This window comes from Lutra lutra, chromosome 3 (assembly GCF_902655055.1).
Source record: "Lutra lutra chromosome 3, mLutLut1.2, whole genome shotgun sequence".
Lineage (NCBI taxonomy): Eukaryota > Metazoa > Chordata > Mammalia > Carnivora > Mustelidae > Lutra > Lutra lutra.
Genome location: NC_062280.1, coordinates 143,616,136 through 143,637,342, shown reverse-complemented (window position 1 = coordinate 143,637,342; position 21,207 = coordinate 143,616,136). Strand labels below are relative to the sequence as shown.

General features: G+C 37.9%; 2 protein-coding genes across 9 annotated transcripts in view; both read right to left on the bottom strand.

The window, feature by feature from the left end:
• ZC3H13 (zinc finger CCCH-type containing 13) overlaps window positions 1-2,340 on the bottom strand; it is a 101,747-nt gene extending 99,407 nt beyond the window's left edge. For 4 of the 7 annotated variants that reach the window (XM_047723473.1, XM_047723478.1, XM_047723475.1 and 1 more), the window contains exon 1: window positions 1,999-2,340. The gene's annotated coding sequence lies outside the window, so the exon portion shown is untranslated. The remainder of the gene's footprint in view (window positions 1-1,998) is intronic. The other 3 variants (XM_047723476.1, XM_047723477.1, XM_047723472.1) reach the window with 2 other exon arrangements.
• A 613-nt stretch (window positions 2,341-2,953) lies between these two features.
• CPB2 (carboxypeptidase B2) overlaps window positions 2,954-21,207 on the bottom strand; it is a 60,616-nt gene continuing 42,362 nt past the window's right edge. For both annotated transcript variants that reach the window (XM_047723469.1, XM_047723470.1), the window contains 5 exons: window positions 18,511-18,621; window positions 16,999-17,092; window positions 11,222-11,424; window positions 7,336-7,423; window positions 2,954-3,303 (listed from right to left, as the gene is read on the bottom strand). In XM_047723469.1, the coding sequence (XP_047579425.1) occupies window positions 3,119-3,303; window positions 7,336-7,423; window positions 11,222-11,424; window positions 16,999-17,092; window positions 18,511-18,621 (681 nt within the window). In that variant the 3' untranslated portion in view covers window positions 2,954-3,118. The remainder of the gene's footprint in view (window positions 3,304-7,335; window positions 7,424-11,221; window positions 11,425-16,998; window positions 17,093-18,510; window positions 18,622-21,207) is intronic.

Below are 21,207 nucleotides of genomic sequence, written 5' to 3'. Positions count from 1 at the left end.
ACAATCTTACAGGTTGCTTAAAGACAGACTAAAACAAAACCAAAAACAAAGTAACAACCAAAAAAAGAGACTAAAACAATTCCAACTTTAATTCCAAACAGAATTAACAGAACTACACTGACTATACCACTATGAGCAAGGCAATCCTGTAGCACTGTGCAGAAAATAAAAATTGTTAAAAAGACTATGAACAGAAAATAGGCAATGCTAGTAACTACTATAGAGTGAAATAAACAGAACTGCAACATGCATTCTATCAAAAAAGAATAAAGACACTTTAAATAGCAACACCAGTTAACTTCCAACTGTTATTAAATATCTACTTAAATAGCTCCAACTCTACATGAAATGGAGAACTGGGTTGGGGGAGGTGGGGAAGACTAACATCCACTGAAAACCAACTCCTCAAATAAATGTCAATTAAACAACTGTGCTGCCTATATTTAATCGCCAATGCATACTGTAATACAAACTAACACAACTTACTAAAATTCTAATAACTTGGGGGGCGCCTGGGTGGCTCAGTGGGTTAAGCCGCTGCCTTCGGCTCGGGTCATGATCTCAGGGTCCTGGGATCGAGTCCCACATCAGGCTCTCTGCTCAGCAAGAAGCCTGCTTCCCTCTCTCTCTCTCTCTGCCTTCCTCTCCGTCTACTTGTGATCTCTCTCTGTCAAATAAATAAATAAAATCTTTAAAAAAAAATTCTAATAACTTGTACAGAAGTGAAAATAGCATCCACCTGATTAATTTTAGTATTAATTTACCAATATGAAAATGGATTGATTTGCATATCTTAAATATGGAATCAATATTCATTTTGAATCAGCGAGAATTAGGAAGCCAGAAAGAGGCATGCATTTGACAGAATTGGATCCTACCAGATCCACACAGTAAAAGTCTAAGTTTCATGGTGCAACTATTTTTACTGATACAAATTGCTACATACCTGCATCAACATTCTTAGCAGTCTCTTGCTTAAACTGTCATCCTATAATCTAAATATTTCATTAAGAAATTGGAAATTATTTGAAAATCTACAGATTATGTCCACAAAACTCTTAAAAATATTGTCGCTTAGGTACTAACGCCAGTAATTTCAAATATTACAAAACTAGACTCCACTAACTGGCACCATATACGCATGAATGGATTGTACTGCATAAACATTTAGATTAACTGCAACAGTACCATGGACTTTGAAAAGTTGAGGTGTGACGATATTTTCCAAACTTTTAAAATTATTAAAAAACAAAAACAAAAACAAAAACCTGAAGGGCCAGTCTATGCCTGTAATTTTCGGGGTAGTTCCAAGTATGTGAAAACCTCACAATATAACCAAATAGCTTAAGATACGCTCCACAAACAGGATCCTACCAACATCATTCATGTAATATCAACTCTGAATGATTTTCCAGCCACATATATTATTTTAACCTATTCCGAAAGAGGTAATGCCAAACAGCATATCCTCCATACTTTCACTCCACCTTCCCTAGTTTCTGACGGATAGTTGCCCAAAGTAACTACCTAGGGAAGGTAAAGATTGAGTAGCACTCCTCAGCCTTAGGACCCAAGTCAAATTATCACTGCCGGGAAATAAGCAAAACCAAATAGAACCAACAGCAAGATAATTTTTCCTAAAGGTCTGGAATGCGTAAAGAGGGAGCCTCTAAATCTAAGACCATATCCCTCCCCCGGTCCAGTGCATATAAATGCGAATACTGCGCAAGGGTTCCCAAGCTTTTTTGGTAGGGACCCAGAACAGTCTTTTGTCTGAATTCCCGTCCTCTTAAACAAACTCGCCGGAATCAGAATACGAGCGAGAAACGAAGCCTGAGCCCAGGGAGCTATTGCACAGTTAAGGGTGGGATGCTCAAAAGGAGCTCAAAATCCTGGCGTGACCCAAGAGGGATGGAGTACAACCCAGGGCCTCCCCATTCGGGTCCATCAAACGCCTTTTCCCGAATACCCACACCAATTCACAGAATTCAAGCTTACCTCCTTCCCGAGCTCCTGTCGCAAGCACAGTCCGGAGGCGCTACCGCCGCCACCGCTCCGAGGAGCGGGGGAGGCGACTCTCTGTCCCCGCGCCTAGCCCCGGGAAGACGACGACGAGAAGTAGGTGCGCGCGCGACTCCCGGGAACCGGCTCTTCGCTAGCGAGGGGCCCCTGGGGCAGCTGAGAAGCAGAGCCCACCCGCCGCTTCGGTAGGGTCAAGTGAAACTGAGATGTAGAACGAAAAAGAACGAAGAGAGACTGGAGAGCAAGAAAAAGCAACGAAAACACTACCAGGCCGCTAGGAGGACCGACTCAAAATGCCGCCGGAAATCGAGTGTTTGCCCTGATCCCCAGTGGACCGAGGCAGCTTCCGGCCGCCGGATTAGTCGTAAGCGCGCAGGCACCGCCCCTTCGGAGACACGCCCCTGAGCGTAACGTCGGCTCATCGGAGTGTCGTGGAATTCATCTAATCCGTGCTTTGTGAAGGGACCCTTGGAGTGGAATCCCGGAGCCAGGCAGAGCCAAAGTTTCCCATAAAAAGTGGATTTAAGAGGGAGAGTTTACTCCTTTTATTACATAGTTTCTTACAATAAACAGCTGTTGTAAATGCCACATTTGTTGTTGAAAATAACTACAATCGTTCATTCATTTGCTCAAAATGTTTCCTGCGCACGGGCAGGTGGTGTTTGTCTCGTTTTTGACACTCCTCTACTTTTGGGGCCATTGCTTATTACTGTGGAGCAAAGGACACACGGTTGTGTTTTTAAAGGCGCAAGTAGTTCATTGAAAATTTGGAGCAGAAATCTTTAATGTACTTCTAACCCCCTTTCCTTTTGTAGTCCAATGATCTGCAAGAAACTGGTTATTAAAATTGCTTGAGGTGGGTGGTCAAACATCCTAAATCAAAATCCGTACAAATTTTTTAAAAAGGAAAAAGAAATGTGAGCCCTTTTCTGCCTTAATTTATGGTAGCATTTATTTCGTTCTTTGACAAAAGCAAGGAATGGGAAAATCTTTTCTCAAAACTACTGATAAAATCTTAGAAGAATGGGTACAATGATTTGGTCTTGTAGGAATCAACAAATTAAAATAGGAGAGAAGAGCGAGAAAATCAAGGGAATTAAACATTCTTGATGACATGCTCAACTATTTTAGAGATAGCGGCGAGAGCTTCTGTGCAAGTGGGTCTGATGTAACTTTCTGGCAACAAGAATCCATATTTGCCTTTATCTCGAAGTTCAATTGTAAACGAATATTTTATGCCTAAGTCATAGATCCAGTCATCTGAACCTCCAGGGGCTAGGTCTACAAGAAGAAAAAATAAATTACTTTTTGAAATCCAGATGTCTCAAGTTAATGAACAAAATGGATTTTTTTCCCCTAAAAATAAAAATAACTTTATTTTTTCTGATTATTAAGTAATCTAAGTTTCTGGTAGAAAGTAGAGATGGAAGAAAAACAGGTTAAGGAAGAAAATAAAAATTACCCATATTTCTGCCAAGGAGTAATAATCACCATTAACATTTTAGTGTTTCTTTCTCCTCAGTGCATGTTTTAACATATTTAATTTTTTCCAAATGTATTAAATAAGATCATCCTATACATGCAGTTTTATAATACTTCTAAACATAATCTATCTGACCAGCTTTATGTATCAATGACTTCAAATCTACATTATCATTTTTCATGATCTCATAGCACATAGTAAAGCTGGATATAATTAAGTATAATTAAGTTCAATAATTATCTCCAATAACTTGGGGATAATCTCCAATAACTTGGAGACCTTTAGATTATTTTTTTCTAATTTCTAATTGATATAAACAACTTTACAATGAACTTTCTTGTTTTCACTAATTGCTTCTTCATTTCTTTAGAATGTTCTTACCTAGAAGTAGATTCACTTGTCTAAGAGTATGTACTTTTTACAATTATGCTACATGTTCTCAAATAACCTTCAGAAGAATTGAACCAACTTAAATCTCTGTACTAGCAGTGTATGAATATGCCCATCTCACCCTTTCATACCATGCATAGGGAATTATGTATTTTGGGCAATTTTATGGGTGAAAATATTATTGAATAATCTTGTTTATTTGATTACCACTGAGTTAAACATTTTATTTGGTATATTTATTGTCCAGCATTATAATTTTTGTCTTTGCTTATTTTTCTACTCATTTGATTTTACAGATTCTTTATAATAGCAACATTAGTGTTATTAGCCTTGTGTAATAGGTGAATTTGTTTTCTTATTTGGTTATTTAGCTTTCAGCTTGCTTTATGGCAGAGTGTTTATATTAAAATATTTTATCTATCTTTGATTTATTTTAGAGAAATATGTTAGTAAATTAATTTCTTCTAAGTTGTCAGGTTTTCCAACCCTATTAATTGAATATCATTCTTAAAATTGCCTCTTTTATGAGATAATATGTGCCCTTATATATTTAAATGTCTTTCTGTTCTCACTATTCCCTCCTATTGGTATGTCTTTTCCCAGCTCAGGTCCACAGTCTTACTTACTATAAGTTTATAATGTGCCTTAATACCTGGTTGGGGCAAATTCTCTCTTAGTCTCATTTTTCAGAAAAATTTTACAAGCTCTTCTACCAAATTCATTCTTTCAAAAAAAAATTCAAAGTCACTTAACTGTTCATTGGGATTGCATTAAACATACAGACTAATTTAGCACTACTGACACATTTTTATTTTGCTTTCTTACTCAAAAATGTAGTAGGTTTCCCCTTTTATTTATCCTCCTTTATGTAAACCAATAAAATTTTCTAGGGTTTTCATATAAATATATGGATTTGTATGTGTACACACACACATACATTTAACAAGGAATCCACATATATGTATCTGTATGTATATGTGTGTGCACTTTGTACATATGTACATATAGAGGGGCAGTAGGAACTTTTCTCCATTTTATTATCTACCTGATTATTTTTGGTATATAACAGAGCTTTAGATTTCTGTATATTTACTTCATAGCCACCTTACTCAACTTTTGATTGTTAATAATATTTTTGGTTGATTTCTACTGTTTTCCAGGTAATCATATATTTCATATGCAAAGTGATCACTTTTGCCTCCTTCTAATGCTTATACTTGAATTAACTACAAAGGTATTTACCAAAGCATTGTTTATAATACTGAAAATATCCACCAGCCGAGGGTTCAATATGTTATTCAGCAAATATTTCTGACAACCACTATCAATATTTGGCATTCCTTCTTCCAGCCATTTTCTCATGCTCATGAACACATTCTCATAGATGTATGCTAACTGAATGAATGAATGAATGTGTAGAGATGGACTGATTTCTTCACACCAGACTCTGAGACACTGCGGTTATGCTTTGGGAAGCAATGGCAGAGAAGAGGATAAGAATCGAGAAAGCTCTGAATTGTGAAAGGAAGCTGTGTGATCCCTCACTGACAGAGCAAGGACCTGGGTCAGCAAAGGCAGCAGTGGGCCAATGACACCAAGAGACTGAGATACCACGCAGATCAATCTGGCCCCACTTTGTTCAGAGACATTTTGGGATTGTTGAGAAGGAAGAAGAGGAAGATTCTGGACTTCCTACAAATAGGGCATCTAGTACTCAAGCAACTTATTGAAAACGATATGAATGTGATTATTAAGATGAATGTGTTTTTATATTCCTGTAGATCACACCTGTTAAAGAAAACTACGGGGTTTTGAATATTGTCTCAAGAGCTTCTCACAACCCATCTTCTCTCCCTGGTTTCCCCCCTACATCACTGTTTAAACAGGCAGATACTTATCAAGAAGGTCTCCCAGAAGTGTTACCTATAGAGAGAGACCCTTCTAGGCCACTTTAGCTAAGGAGCCTCTCTCTCCTGTAGTCATTCTCAAACCCTTCAGCCCTTCTCAGTGGGATTATACTATATTTGACTACTTCATTGTTTGCATCAGAGATTGGCAAACTTTTTCTCCAAAGGACCAAACAGTAAGTATTTTAGGCTTTGTGGACCACAAAGTATGTCACAATTACTTGACTTTACAATTGTGAAAGCTTTTATAGACAATATGTTAAGTAAATGTGTATGGCTGTGTTCAAATAAAACTTTATTTTTGGATACCGAAATTAGAATTTCATATAACTTTAACATGTCACAAAATCCTTTTATCAACCTTTTAAAAAATGGAAAAACTGAGGTATCTGGGTGCCTCAGTCAGTTAAGCATCAGACTTATGATTTATGCTTAGGTCATGATCTCAAAATTGTGAGATCCAGCCCCTCATCAGGCTCTGCACTAGGCATGGAGTCTGCTTGGGATTCTCTCTCTCCCTCCCCCGCCTCCCACATTTGCACGCTCTCTTGCTCACTCACTCTCTCTCTAAAATAAATAAATAAAATCTTTTAAAAATGGAAAAACCATTCTTATCTCACAGGCTATGCAAAATAAGTGGTGGGCAGAATTTGGCCTATGGGTCATAGTTTGATGACACCTGGTTACATGTTTATTTTCTGTTCCTATTTTGCCATCTCCTCCTCTAACTTCAAAAGAGAAAAATCATTGTCTGTCATCCCAATGTGGGCGAAAAGAATCTCTCGATAAATATCTGCCAGCAGAAATTAAATTTAGAAATATTTCTTTTTTTTTAAGATTTTATTTATTTATTTATTTGACAGACAGAGATCACGAGTAGGCAGAGAGCAGGCAGAGAGAGAGGGGGAAGCAGGCTCCCTGCTGAGCAGAGAGCCCAATGTGGGGCTCCATCCTAGGACCCTGGGATCATGACCTGAGCCGAAGGCAGAGGCTTTAACCCACTGAGCCACCCAGGCGCCCCTAGAAATATTTCTTAAGAGTTTACCACATACAAGCTGTCATCAGTGTGATACAAAAAAGGACATTTAACTATATAGTGTGCTCTAGTGGGCACAGCCTGTTATTAGAAAGCATCTAATGTAAAAAGGGTTCCCTAGATTTGTATAGTGTTCAGCCTGCACAACTTTGCATGAGAGCCCTGGATATCTCACACATTCTTTTGGCCCTTTATGACCTTTCCTGTTTCACTCACCCAGTGTGATGCTAATTCTATAATCTCTACTCTGCAGCAATGAACATGATTTCTTAAATATCATTTTGGCTTCTTTTGAGGGTACTCATTTATTAATATAGTCCTGTTCAGTGGTCTCATAGCTACTACACTTCCATTCCTAATTGTTATAATCCAACTATTTTACATGCAACCTTGTTTAAAAACTCCATTTAGAAAAAATAAATTGACACAGAAAATCCAAACACATAGATTTCTTTAGTACCTTACAATTCTCCAAGACCTTAAAAAGAAATACTTACAGAAAGTTTCTGAACCACTGCCATGAGTATATCTGATATTTTTATCAATATTCTCAATAGCACGGGCTGCTTCACTGGCCACTAGGGACTGAAATCAATAGAATATGGAATTTCAGTTAATGTGCAGCTTTGAAGCAGTACAGATAGGAGTTTCTTAATAAAACAATCATATATTAATTGAATCAAACTGTATATAGGAAGAAATAGAAAGTAGAATCATGGTTGCCAGGGGCTTGCGGTGTGAATGAAATGTGGAGATGTTGATTATGGGATATAAATGTCCACTTATAAGATGAATGAGTTTTGAGGATCTAACACACAGCATAGTGATTACAGTTAACAACACTATTTTATATACGTGAAAGTTGCTAAGAGAGTAGATTTTAAATGTTCTCACCACAAAAGAAAAAGTTGTAATTATGTAAGGTGATGGCTGTGTTAACTAACTTTACTGTGGTAATCATTTCACAATGTGTAAGTGTATAAAAGTCATCACATCGTACACCTTAAACTTATACAATGTTACACATCAATTATAGATCAATAGAACTAAAAGAAGACTGTACATACGAAAAATCTATACAATAGAAGTAAATAAACTTTAAAAAAATATTTTTTGCTTTATGGAAATCACAATTGGGTGGCTTTAAACATAAACCCTTCCAACACATTGAAAATTTAATTTAACCTGAAGGAAAAATAATTCTCACATACTTTTTGGTTTTCAGGAATCCACTTATCATATAAAATGAAGTACAACTGTATTTCAAAGACAAACAGCCTGGGGTTACCCTATTCCTACACAAAATTATCACCAAACTTTATTTATGTTTTTAGAGAATTAAATTAAATTAATTAATTTACTTGTTGGAGAGGAGGACCAGAGGGAGAAGGAGAATCCTGGAGCAGACTCGACGCTAAGCATAGAGCTTGACAGTGGGCTCAGTATGACAACCCTGAGATCATGACCTAAGCCAAAATCAAAAGTTGGACACTTAACCAACTGAGCCACCTAAAAACCCCAAAATTATCATCGGACTTTAAATGTAGCTTCTCAAAATACTACATATACCTAATGCGTAGATCATTTCCTTCTCATAGACTATTGTCTTCTTGTGTAAAATGTCTGATAAACTCCTAAAGACTCATCAGGTAAAAAGAATCATGTGCCCACTACGGGGTAGGTTAATAAGTAAATCCCTTATTCTACTACATTTGGTTCTAGCTTTTCCAGATCTTTTATGAGGTTGATGTTAGCACTCACTGACCCTCTCTCAAATAACCCAGAGGAATATCAGTGCGTATTACATTGTAGCACTCCTTTGTTCAAAAAAATTTTAATGAAACCCCATTGTCTACAGAATAAAATACAAATTCATTCTGACATTCAAACAAGATGACAAGATCTACTTTCTGATGGTGTCACCCTCCACTTTCACACCCCCATACACTTGAACACCCCCCCCCCCACCACACACACACCTGAACATACTTCCTGTGGGGAAGACATTTCCTGAGCTTTCAATGTCCTCCCTTCCCTGTCTGCCTCTAGAATTCCTATTGTTCCATTTCTGGCTGAAAATTGATCTGTTCTTTGATGTCAATAGCCTTTTATTATTATTATCATTTTCTTTATTATATGTCACCCCTTAATATATGATAAATTCCTCCAGGACAAGGACTTTATCCCCTGGCTTTTCTAGCATTCCCTTCTGAATCAGTTAATAAGGCCACCCCCTGCTATCCTAGTCAGAATTGAGGTCTACCATCTGTGCCGCTTATTTAGTAGTTACTGCATTTAGAATATAACTATTCATGACATTTGCTAAGGGCTGAGCTCCCTAACCATTTCATGTTCTCTTGAGGGGCAGGATCGCACCTAGTGCTTCTTTTAATGTCCACCAACACAATATTTTACACGAAATAACTCTCAACAACTGTTTGTGATAACAGTAATCCCAAAATAAGGAAAATCAGACTAATTCTATTTCCAAATCAGGATAAATAGCCTCTCCTTTCTTCAAGGATAACACCAATAAGGGAGCTTTCCTGAAAAGTTTCCCTTTGAGAAGAAGAAAGAATTGCAAGTACCAAGTATGTTTATGTTCTAAATGAGCTATTTTCAGAAAATGCAAATAACCTTATATTTGTCATCAGCAACTGTTATCCCATAATATGGCTATAGTTTATTCTTGTAAGAGAACCAGGACATACACATCAACACCAAACAATAAAAACAAAAACAAAACCCAAATCCACAAATAATCTAACTAAAAAATAGGCAGAGAACCTGAATAGACTTTTTTCCAAAGAAGGCATACAGGCAGCGAACAGATACATGAAAAGGTGATCAACATCACCAAACATCAGGGAAATGCAAATCAAAACCACAATGAGATATCGTCTTATACTTGTCAGAATGGCTATTATCAAAAATACAAGAAATAACAAGTGTTGGTATGGGTGTGCTTGAAATGAAACTCTTGTGCACTGTTTGGTAGGAATATAAATCTGTGTGACCACTACGGGAAACAGTACAGGGGTTCTTCAAAAAATTAAAAATAAAAATATCATGTGATCCAGTAATTCCACCATTGGGTATTTACCCAAAGCAAATGCAAATACTCATTTGAAAATATATATGACCCTTCTGCTTATCGTGGTATTATTTACAATAGTCAAGTTACGGAAACAACTTAAGTATCTGTCGATAGACAAATGGATAAAGAAGATGTGGGGTGTATATATATGCAATGAAATATTATTCAGCCATAAAATAGCATGAGATCTTGCAATTCTCAACAACATGGATGGACCTAGAGGGTATTATGCTAAGTGAAATAAGCTAGAGAAAGACAAATACCATATGATTTCACTTACATGTGGAATCTAAAAACAAAGCAAATGAATAACAAACAAAAATACAGAAAATAATAAATACAGAGAAGAAACTGGTGGTTGTGGGGGGTGGGGGAGGGGGACACATTGGAAGGATGGATATGAAATATGTGAAGGGAATTAAGGGGTGCAAAGTTCCAGTTATAAAATTTATAATTCATGGAGTAAAAAGTTCATAAACAAATAAATAAAAATTAAAATAGAAGGAGAAAGAAAGGGAAAAAAGAGAGCCAGAATGAAAGGAATCAGTAAGAAACAAACCACTACATAAAGATCAGACTGGGCAAGAGTCAGACTGTCACCTTAACCCTTCCATTGTAAAGTATCTGGGGTAAGAATTTGGCCAATCCTAGCTACAATTCATCAAGAAACCTTGCATTTTTTTTTTGTCATCAACCCAAACATACAACATGTGGGATCAAACAGTAGTGAGGAGTTAGCAGATTATCTGTGTCCTCTTTGAACTTCCTGTATCTTCTACCACATCCAAAATGTTGACATTGGAAGTGCTTTTAATAGGACCAAAGCCCTGGAGGTTAGGGAGGTCAGTGTGTACACAATTCCTGATATTGATATTAGATTGATGAGTGTTATACCAGGACATGATCTATGTCAGGCTGTTGTAGAAAGCTAGTTACCATAAAGTAGACCCACAATTTCAGAGACTCTTATCCTTGACTTAATGGTTTTATACGTAGATCAGCTCCATGTGGAATGGTTCAACCCGACCTTCAAGCAATGTGTCTCACATTTGCTTAGGGACCCATCTGCTGGACTAAAGTTCACATCCACAGGGTAGGACCTGCTCTTTACATTCCCTCAGTGAACCCTGACCCAGTGTGACTCTCAGCAGAGTGAGACCAAAATGTAAAGCACCTTCCCAACTGTCCTCCAAAGGAGAATTTTTTTTCCCACAGGTTTTGATTCTTGAATTAGGTATTATCTTATTTCTGAAATGCCAATGAAAAAATAATTAAGTAGCACTTACCAGTTCCTCATGGTCTTTGCTTTTGCTTCGATTATAAGAATATGGAAACACTATGTGCTGAGAGTATGAATGCATACTGATGTAAGCCTTAATGTGGTTGATGTTTTTTCTCAAGAAATTAGCCATTGCCTTCACTTCTGGTTCTGATTCAGGGTAAAGGCCACAGTAGGTTTCTGAGCATGAGAAACTTGATGCACCTTCCCCTGAAGTGAAATTGGTAAGAGTGCGATTAGAGCGGATGCTTATGCTATTGTAATTTGTGATTTCCCTGAGAGTGCCTTCTCCAAACATCTATGGTGCAACATTTTCAGAAAAACGGATTTTAGAGAAATGGATTGAACTCTGTAAAGAACATATTTATATTTCTTTTGAAGTAAATATTTATAGGCCCTCATAGCAAACATCCCAACAGTTGCTGCCTGGGGCAGCCATCTTGCACTCCTTGTGAAAGGGGCTAAGGAAATCTCAGAAATGCCAGCCAGCCCTGCCTCCAGACATGTGGCTATGTGAGAGGAAAAAAAAAAACAACATACCATTTTTTTAGAAACCCTATTTTCTTGAATCCTTTGTGAGTTTGGTTTTTCTGGTTCTTGTAGTTTAAAAGTTACTAATCAATATAGCCCATAAAAGAAAAGTCTCATTTGGGAATTCAGAATACGGAAGTCTGCCGTCAGTGTTACTTCTAACTTGCTAAATAAAGAAGTCTGGTAAATAAAATAAGATGGTGATATTGGGGGCCAGTGTCATATTTATTCATCCTTTTGAGACATTCTAATATACATCACTTCAGATAGTTGCCTGACTCCTAGCACTTCACCTTTCTTCTTTAATGCACAGGGTTGGGGCCCCAGGGAGCCATCTCTGGCCCCAAACATTATTCCCTCCTACACAAGTGATTAATCCTGAACTGGGTCCTCAACTTATGTTTTGTCAATCTGAATCCCTCCACTGATAACTTGAAATTGAGATGAAGATTCTGGTGCCAGGCTAGCTGCTCTCTAGAAAAAGAAGACAACACCAATAACATCACCAGCTGACACGAACTCTAAGATTTCCATGCAATATCTCATTTAATCCTCATGCAACCCTATGCAGGAAATACTGCTATTCCAGGAGATACAAAGTGAACATTTTGGGCAGTAATGGCCCTTTACTATAAGAAGCTAAGCAGCATAGGCATTTCGGTAGTCATCCAATAACTTGATTTAATTTTGGCACTGCTTTTAATAACTATATGGCCTTAAATTAAACTGTTGTAAAGCTATCTATACCTTAATTTTTTTCATCTGCTAAATGGGAAAATTATATATTTAATGAGGATTTAATGAGGATTCGATGAGCTAATGCATATGAAATACCTTGCATGGCACCTTGTCTATACTAAGTGTTCAGTGACTACTGTTTGTCCTCTTTGTCACCACCATACTCATCATCATCATCATCAACATCAACATCTGGACTGGAATAAAAAAACATCCGGGGGGCGCCTGGGTGGCTCAGTGGGTTAAGCCGCTGCCTTCGGCTCAGGTCATGATCTCAGAGTCCTGGGATCGAGCCCCGCTTCGGGCTCTCTGCTCAGCAGGGAGCCTGCTTCCTCCTCTCTCTCTGCCTGCCTCTCTGCCTGCTTGTGATCTCTCTGTCAAATAAATAAATAAAATCTTAAAAAAAAAAAAAAACATCCAGTGTGCTTCACAGTGGATTCATGGAACGCACTGCAGTGCTGAAGCCCACCTAGTTCCAGGTTGTTTCTGAGTACTGGCAGCATCCTTGTCCTTAGGTACCATGCACTGTTTTATTAACCTTCCAGGAGCTGCCCGCCTTACTTAAACTTGTTCTGCTTTCTTCATTTTGTTTGCTACAGAAACAACCTTAACGTTTCTGAAATATTCTTTTCCCTGCAAGAAAATGTTGTGCTAAATACCCAGGGCCTTAATATTTCCTTTGTATTAATTTTCAATCAATAATGTGATCAGATGAATCATTTTGATAGTTCTGTTCCCTTTGATTACTCTTGCCCTTCCCCCCCCCCATATATAGTTCTAAAGAACAGAGATTATGTTAGGAGTAGGGATAGGGGAGGACATGAAAGAGATGGAGGAAGCAGTAGTGCCCTAACATGAATCCTCAGACCAGAGCTCTTCCATAGAAACATGAAGCAAGTCACAAGTTTAAGTTTTCAATCAATCATTGTTTTTTTTTTTAAAGATTTTATTTATTTATTTGACAGAGAGAGATCACAAGTAGACAGAGAAGCAGGCAGAGAGAGAGAGGGAAGCAGGCTTCTTGCTGAGCAGAGAGCCCGATGCGGGACTCGATCCCAGGACCCTGAGATCATGACCTGAGCCGAAGGCAGCGGCTTAACCCACTGAGCCACCCAGGCGCCCCTCAATCATTGTTTTTAAAGAAATAGGTGAACCTATTTTAATAATATGCTTTATTTAACAAATATGTACAAAGTACTATCATTTCAGATGTAATCAATATAAAAATTACTCATGATCTACCTTTTTATAAAGATTTTGTTTATTTGACAGAGATCACAAGTAGGCAGAGAGGCAGACGGGGTCGGGGAGGAGGCTCCCCACTGAGCGGAGAGCCAGATGCAGGGCTCGATCCCAGGACCCTGAGATCATGACCTGAGCCGAAGGCAGAGGCTTAACCCACTGAGCCACCCAGGTGCCCCTCATGATCTTTTTTATGTTACTTTTCTCATGCTAAATCTTTGAAATCTGGTGTGTATTTTATACCCCCTGCACATCCCAATTCAGACAAGCCACATTTCAAGTGCTCAGTGGCCCTAGTGACTACCATAATAGACACAGACAGTGAGGGCAGCCTCAGATTCTGACATTCTAGAGATTTCAAGTACGTTGGTAGGAAGTACCAGAGATTCAGGAAACTCGAATCTGAGATCTTCTTTGCCATGAAATAGGTATATTCATCTGGGAAGCTACTTCAACTTTCTCAACTGAAGGTGCTCAACTGAAGGTAGACTTAGTCTACCAGGTTCCTTCAAGCTCAAGAGTTCTCTGGTCTATAGGCCTCATATAGGGAAATTTGTAATGAAAGAAAGTAGAGTGGAAACTACCAGGGGCTGCACAGATAGGAGGAATGAGGAGACATTGCTTAAGGGTCACAGAGTTTCTGTTTGGGATGATGGGAAGTTTTGGAAATTGATATTAGTGATGGTTTCCCAGACTGTGAATATACTTAATGCCTCAATGTACTGAATTGCACACTTAAAAATGGTTAAAATGACAAATTTTATGTTATATATATATATTAGCACCATAAAAATGATGAAAAGACACTATGGTCTCATAAGAAAAGAAATAAAGGATTTTCCACTGTACACTGGTTATTAAAACTTTGCAGTTTAATTTAACAGTTTAGAAAATAAGTGAATCTCTCTCAGAAAGTTTGAGACCACAACATCACAAAATCCTCCCTGTTAAAGACTGATTTCCTCCCCCCACAAAATTCATATGTTGAAGCCGTAACTCACAATGTACTATGTTTGGAGATCGGACCTTTAAGGAGGTCATTAAGGTTTAAAGAAGTCATAAGGGTGGGACCCTGACCTAATATGGCTTGTGTCCTTTTAAGAGAGAGACACCAGGGATGGGTACACAGAGAAAAGGCCATATGAGGACACTGTGAGAAGGTGGCCATTGGCAAGCTGAGGAGAGAGGCCTTAGGACAAACCCACCCTGCTGACACTTTTATTTATTTATTTATTTATTTTTAAAGATTTTATTTATTTATTTGACAGAGAGAAATCACAAGTAGGCAGAGAGGCAGGCAGAGAGAGAGGAGGAAGCAGGCTCCCTGCTGAGCAGAAAGCCCAATGTGGGGCTTGAACCCAGGACCTGGGATCATGACCTGAGCCGAAGGCAGCAGCTTAACCCACTGAGCCACCCAGGCGCCCCAGCCTGCTGACACTTTTATCTTGAACTTCCCACCTTCAGATCTGCAAGAAATAAACTTCGATTGTTGAAGCCACTCAGCCTACGGTATTTTGTTATGGCGGCCTGAGCAGTCTAAGACAACCTCAGACCCATTCCCATTTTCACCACACACACACACATGCATATGCACATACACAATTTTAATACAGAAGAAAGGGAAAATGAACATGAAACAAACAGGCTTGATATGTCAATTCCTGTTAATAAGTAAGGTGTCCTTTTAGATTCTTAAAAAAAAAGTATCATAAAGGCATGTTCTAGTTCCAGGGACAAGGAGGATAAAAGATTTAATTCTTTCACACTGGCTTGCTTACATAATACTAAAGAGATACTGGGGCATTGGACAAAAAAAAAGGAGTCTTTACAATTACTTTTTGTTTTATTTGTCACTCTCCTTTGTCTATATGCTTGCTGCCTCTGTTTCTGTTTTTAACTCTTGTGATAGATAGTAAGATAGTGCTGTGCTTCAGATGGCCTACCTTATGTCTTGATGGCAATAAAAGAGTATATTTGACATCTTGGCTATTTAAATTGGGTAATACAACTTCACTATAAAAAATATTAAGTAAAACAGAGCACCAAAGAACATGAAGATAAAATAAGTTCCAGATGGGAACTTATAATAAAGGGGTGATTCTCATAGAAGAATTGCAATAACTTTGGAGTCAGTCAGCCTGGTTTGACATCCCAGCTCTGTCACTTCCTAGGTCTGTGCTCTTAAGCACAGATTAAGGGATTAACAATTAAGGGATTAACCTTCTGCGTCTGGGATTCTCCATCCAGGAGAATAATGAAACCTAGGGGGAGATATGTAAATAGTACAGCACTTAGTAAGCATCAGCTCTGTTTAGTCCTATTTTATATTTGCTGCTGCTTCTCTGACTCCCTGCCCAGTTATCACTGCTGTGTTGTCTTGGGGTCTCAGTGGGCAATTTTATTGGACAATCTTAAGGATGGTTCTCACGGAGAAACCACTAAGTGAGTCCCTTAATCACAAAAGGAGTGAGCCCGAGGCAGGATTAACTGCTCTTTGCTCTGCTTGCTTATTATATCTGCAGGTCTCTTAGAACCTATTCATTCCTATATGCATTTAATTAATTTCTGGGAACCCTGCCTGTGTCAGGCATTGCACTAGGTTATGGATAATGGTCCCGTCCCTCACGGAGTTTCTAACCTAGAGGAGGAAGGAATTAAGGAAATAAGGTAAGTACGCTGTTACGTTTTCATGTGGACTCTGAGATAATAAGGAAATGTTCAAAATCACAAAACTTCCCTTCTTTTTTTTTTTTTTTTAAAAGGGAATACGTACAATCACATACATAGCATTGTATAGGGCAAAGGAGTGGTTAGAAGCAAGTTTTTGAGGCTTCAGTCACTTTCAATATCTTAGAGTCCCCACAGAGTTACATGTACCCACTTATAAAAATAAAGATGATTCAAGATCATAATTAGGTTTAGTTTTGTTTTGTAGTTGTTTCTTAAATGTAGTAACTATGAAATACAATGGGGGGACTGCAAACCTTCACCTACCACCCTGAGAGCAGACAATATTCTTGAATGCCTTAATCAATGTTCACTGAGTACTTTAACTCATTCAAATCAATGAATGATAAACTCCCACTGTGCTAGACATACATTTATGACACTCATAAAAGAAAAAAAAGTTAAGTAAATAGCAAAAACCAAAGAAAATATTTTTGAATACTGTTGAACATTTTCCTATACAATTAAAAAAGAAAGGTATCCACCCCCAATCCTACTTTGATACCCTAATGACAAGTGTTATTTGAAATGAAGCAAGTAACCTACCACACCAGTGTTTGGAAGCAAAGTTCCTGTTCAGGTCTGTTCCAATGCAACGATTATTTTCATGAAAGGACCGGTTCTTTCTCCACATTCGATTCTAAATAAACAAAATACTGATAACCAGGATGGCCATGTTCATAGTTCAAGCAGAGACATGACTTCTAAAACCTAAGTAGTCAGGGTTGTGCGTCTCTCCTGCAAACCCATCACTCCGCCTGTCACGATCTTCACAGCATTCCTTTCTCACAGGCCTTGTTTCCACCCAGTTCTCAATTACATTCATTCAAAACCATTTCAGTCTGAACCAGATGAAATGGTAATATTTGATCAGTTTTGACCTATACCAACAGAAATTCCTTTTGGTTTTGCTAGGCTGTTTAGTCTTGTTTGCTCTAATTTTAATTCCTTCTGAGAAAAGTAAAATAACTGTGTCTCAACTAAAATTAAAACCACGAGTCATGAGTTTCAATGCTCTCTTTAGATTGAATTCATCTCACTCCTTTAAAAGTTTCAGGAGGTGGAGCTGTGAATACACTTGTAGCCTGATGGTTCCTTTGATCACAATGATTCAATCCTCATTTGTAAACATAAAGCAAATTCCCCCATTGGATTCTTGGGGCAAACTGGGAAAGTTGACTAAGTAAATAGCTCTTTGGTGGCGAGAATTGTCCTGGAGAAATTTGGTTCTTAAACCACAGGGACTAACTGGCAGTGTTAAGATACAAAGGACAATGGGGGTGGCAATACCTAAAGGGTGGCTGAATTCCACCATGATTTAGTGAAAGAATAAATCTATTGTAATATCAATCTGTGAATGTGACTATTTATTTATTTGAGAGGGAATGGAAAAGGGAAAGGCAGAGGGAAAGAGAGAGAATCTCAAGCAGATTCCCCACTGAGCAGGGAGCCAGGAGTGGGGCTTGACCTCATGACACTGAGATCTTGACCTGAGCTGAAATCAAGAGTCAGATGCTTAACTGACTGAACCACACAGATGCCTCCATATGCTCATTTACAGGACACAAATTTGTGTTAGGTGCTATGCTAGGGATTTCTCATTTATTTAGCTCAGGATTTTCCCACTCCTCCCTACAAACTTATAGTCACAGTATTCCTTTCACTCAGGATGACTTTTCCAGCCAATCCCCTTCACCATTCCCATTTCTTCTGCAAAAATTACCTCTTCCATAAAACAATTTCTGTTCAATCCTGTTTTCAAATTCTGTTTCCAATCACTCTGTTATTCTTCCTGGTGCTTACATGTGCTGCTCAAGGAGGTCTTTCTGAGCTTATATAAGCTGAATCATGTTTTATGTACTCCCCGTTACATTAGAAAGAACTGTACTTACATTGCTTGAGTAATTTTCCTGAATCATGATGTTGATGGGCTAGAAATTCTACTTTTTTTTAAAAAATAAAACCATTGTGCCAAGATCCAAGATTCTGTGAAGAATTTAGCCTGCATGTTCTGTATCCCCAAATAGGGCATATTTTGTTTTCTTTGCCTTCACTTACCTTTTTCCATGTGAAGTCATAACCATCCACGTTAACTACTGGCATCACATAGAAATCCACGTGCCTCAGAAGATAAGTGTATGGCGTTTTTTTCCCTTTTGACTGAGTTACCTACAAATTACACCAAGTGTAATATAATTTAATAATTATATTATTAAATTATGTAAGTGTATAATAATTTAATAATATCTCTTTTAAGTCCTTCTAAACTTAGTCTGTTTCTTTTATGTGTTTTACTTTTTTTTAAGAAGTCATTTGGAATGTTTAGGTTTGTGTATTTAACTTTCAGTAAGAGTATTAATTCCCTTCAAAAGTCTGAACTTAGGGCACTCTCTTGGCAAATGTTGGCAAATGCCTTGGACATGGAACAAATGGTCTTCTTTTTTAACAAAGGCAGAAAACAGAACCATATGTTTTCTAAAATTTTCTTCAAGAAAAAAAAGAATTCCTTACTAAAGCAATACAGCTCACTTCAGGGATTTAAAGAAATAAAACCTAGGTATAATCCCACTCCTTTTTCAATAATCCATATTGATTAGAGTTTAAACTAACCCTGTCTATGCCCAGACATGACTAGACAGTTTCTACATTGTCCTTATAACCGGGGGAGCTAAATTTTAAATTTTGATTCTTTCAACAAATCTGTTTTCTTGTCTTTTTGTTTTTAAAGATTTTATTTATTTGAGAGGGAGGGAGAGAGAATGAGAGAGAGAGAGTGCATGAGAGGAGAGAGGTCAGTGGGAGAAGCAGACTCCCTGCTGAGCAGGGAGCCCCATGTGGGACTCGATCCCAGGACTCCAGGATCATGACCTGAGCTGAAGGCAGAGGCTTAACCAACTGAGCCAGGTGCCCTCAACAAATCTATGAAACATACATTCCAACCCTCACTCACCCCTTCTGTTTGGAATCCTGCTTTTTGGATAAGAAATTCCGGAGCTAATGGGGATCATCTGTCAGAGCCCAACAAGAATTTCTTGTGGAGCCCAATGCGGGGCTCGAACTTACAACCTTGAGATCAAGACCTGAGTTGATATCAAGAGTCAGACACTTAACCAACTGAGCCATCCAGGTGCCCCCTTTTTCTTTAACAGCTCTATTAAGATACAATGCACATAAACGGAAATGCGCCATTCTAAAGTATAGAGTTCAGTGAATTTTTTTTTTTTTTAGTATTTTCACAGAGTTGGGCAACCATCACCACTATCTGACTTCAAAACATCTTCATCATCCCTCTGACCCAAATCCTTATCCATTAAGAGTTATTCCCCTTCCACCTATCCCCACATTTACCCCTGACAATTACTAATCAACTTTCAGTCTCTGTGGATTTACCCATTCTAGATATTTCATACAAATGGAATCATAAAATATGTGGCCTTTTATATCTGGCTTCTATCCCTTAGAATAATGTTTGCAAGATTCAACCATTTTATAGCAAGGGTCAGCATTTCATTCCTTTTCCTTGCTGAATGATATTTAATTATAAGGATATACTACTTTATTCTGTCTACTGATAAATTGATGGGCATACTTTTTGATTATGAATAATGATGTCATGAACATTTGTAAACAAATGTGTCTCCTTTCCTTGGGTGTAGACCTAGTAGTGGAATTGCTGAATCATATTGTAATTCTATGCTTGACCTTTCAAGGAATATAAAATCATGGCTGAACTATTTTACAATCCCAACAGCAACAGATGAGGTTTCCAATTTTTCCACGTCCTTATCAAACACTTGTTACTATCCTTTTTAAATGTTAGTTATCCCAGTGGGTCTGAAGTGGTAACTCTTGTGGTTAGATTTGCAAATATTTCTCTAATGACTGATGATGTTGAACATCTTTTCATGTACTTCCTGTTCATTTGTCTATCTTCTCTGGAGACTTGTCTTTTCAGATATTTTGCTCAATCCAAAATTGGATTGTCATTCTATTGTTTATCTGTAAAAGTTCTTCATATGTTTTGGATAAAAGTCCCCTAACATATAAATTTTCCCCCACTCTGTGGGTTATCCTTTCACTATCTTGATCACATCCTTTGGAAAGCATTAATGTTTTTAATTCGGTAAAACTCTTTTTATCTCTTTTGTTGTTGTTGCTTGTGGTTTTGGTGTCATATCTAACAAATAATTTCCTAAAGTCACAAAGATTTATTGCTTCTAAGTTTTCTTCTGAAAATTTTATAATTTTAGTTTTTAAATTTAGGCCTCTGACCCATTTTGAGTTAATATTTGTACATGGTATGAAGTAGGAATCCAAGTTCATTCTTCTGCAGGTAGATATCTAGTTATTCCAGGAAAGGGTGTCTTTCTTGATCCCTCACAAAGACACCATCTGGACTAGTGGTGGGCTTGTTTGGGTGCATTTAAAGAAGGTGAGGGTCCAGAATAAGAGGAATTGGTGATCTGAAGAGAAATAGCAGGATTAAGCCAGGACCTCAATAGAGAGGCTTAGAAAAAAGAAAGACAGAGGGAAATTGTGTATTGAGGGGACTTCTCAATGCTCATCTGTAAGAGGAGACATGGATTCGAATGGGACAGTGACCTGAATGGATCAGCTAGGTAAATATAGCATCCTCAGGACTTGGGTACTTTCCTAATCGGCTAAGGGTAGGATTGGGTACTTGGTAATTGGGCAAATCTGTGTTCTTTTCCATGCATTGTGCAGATTAAGGGCAGAGTTACATAGATACAGAGA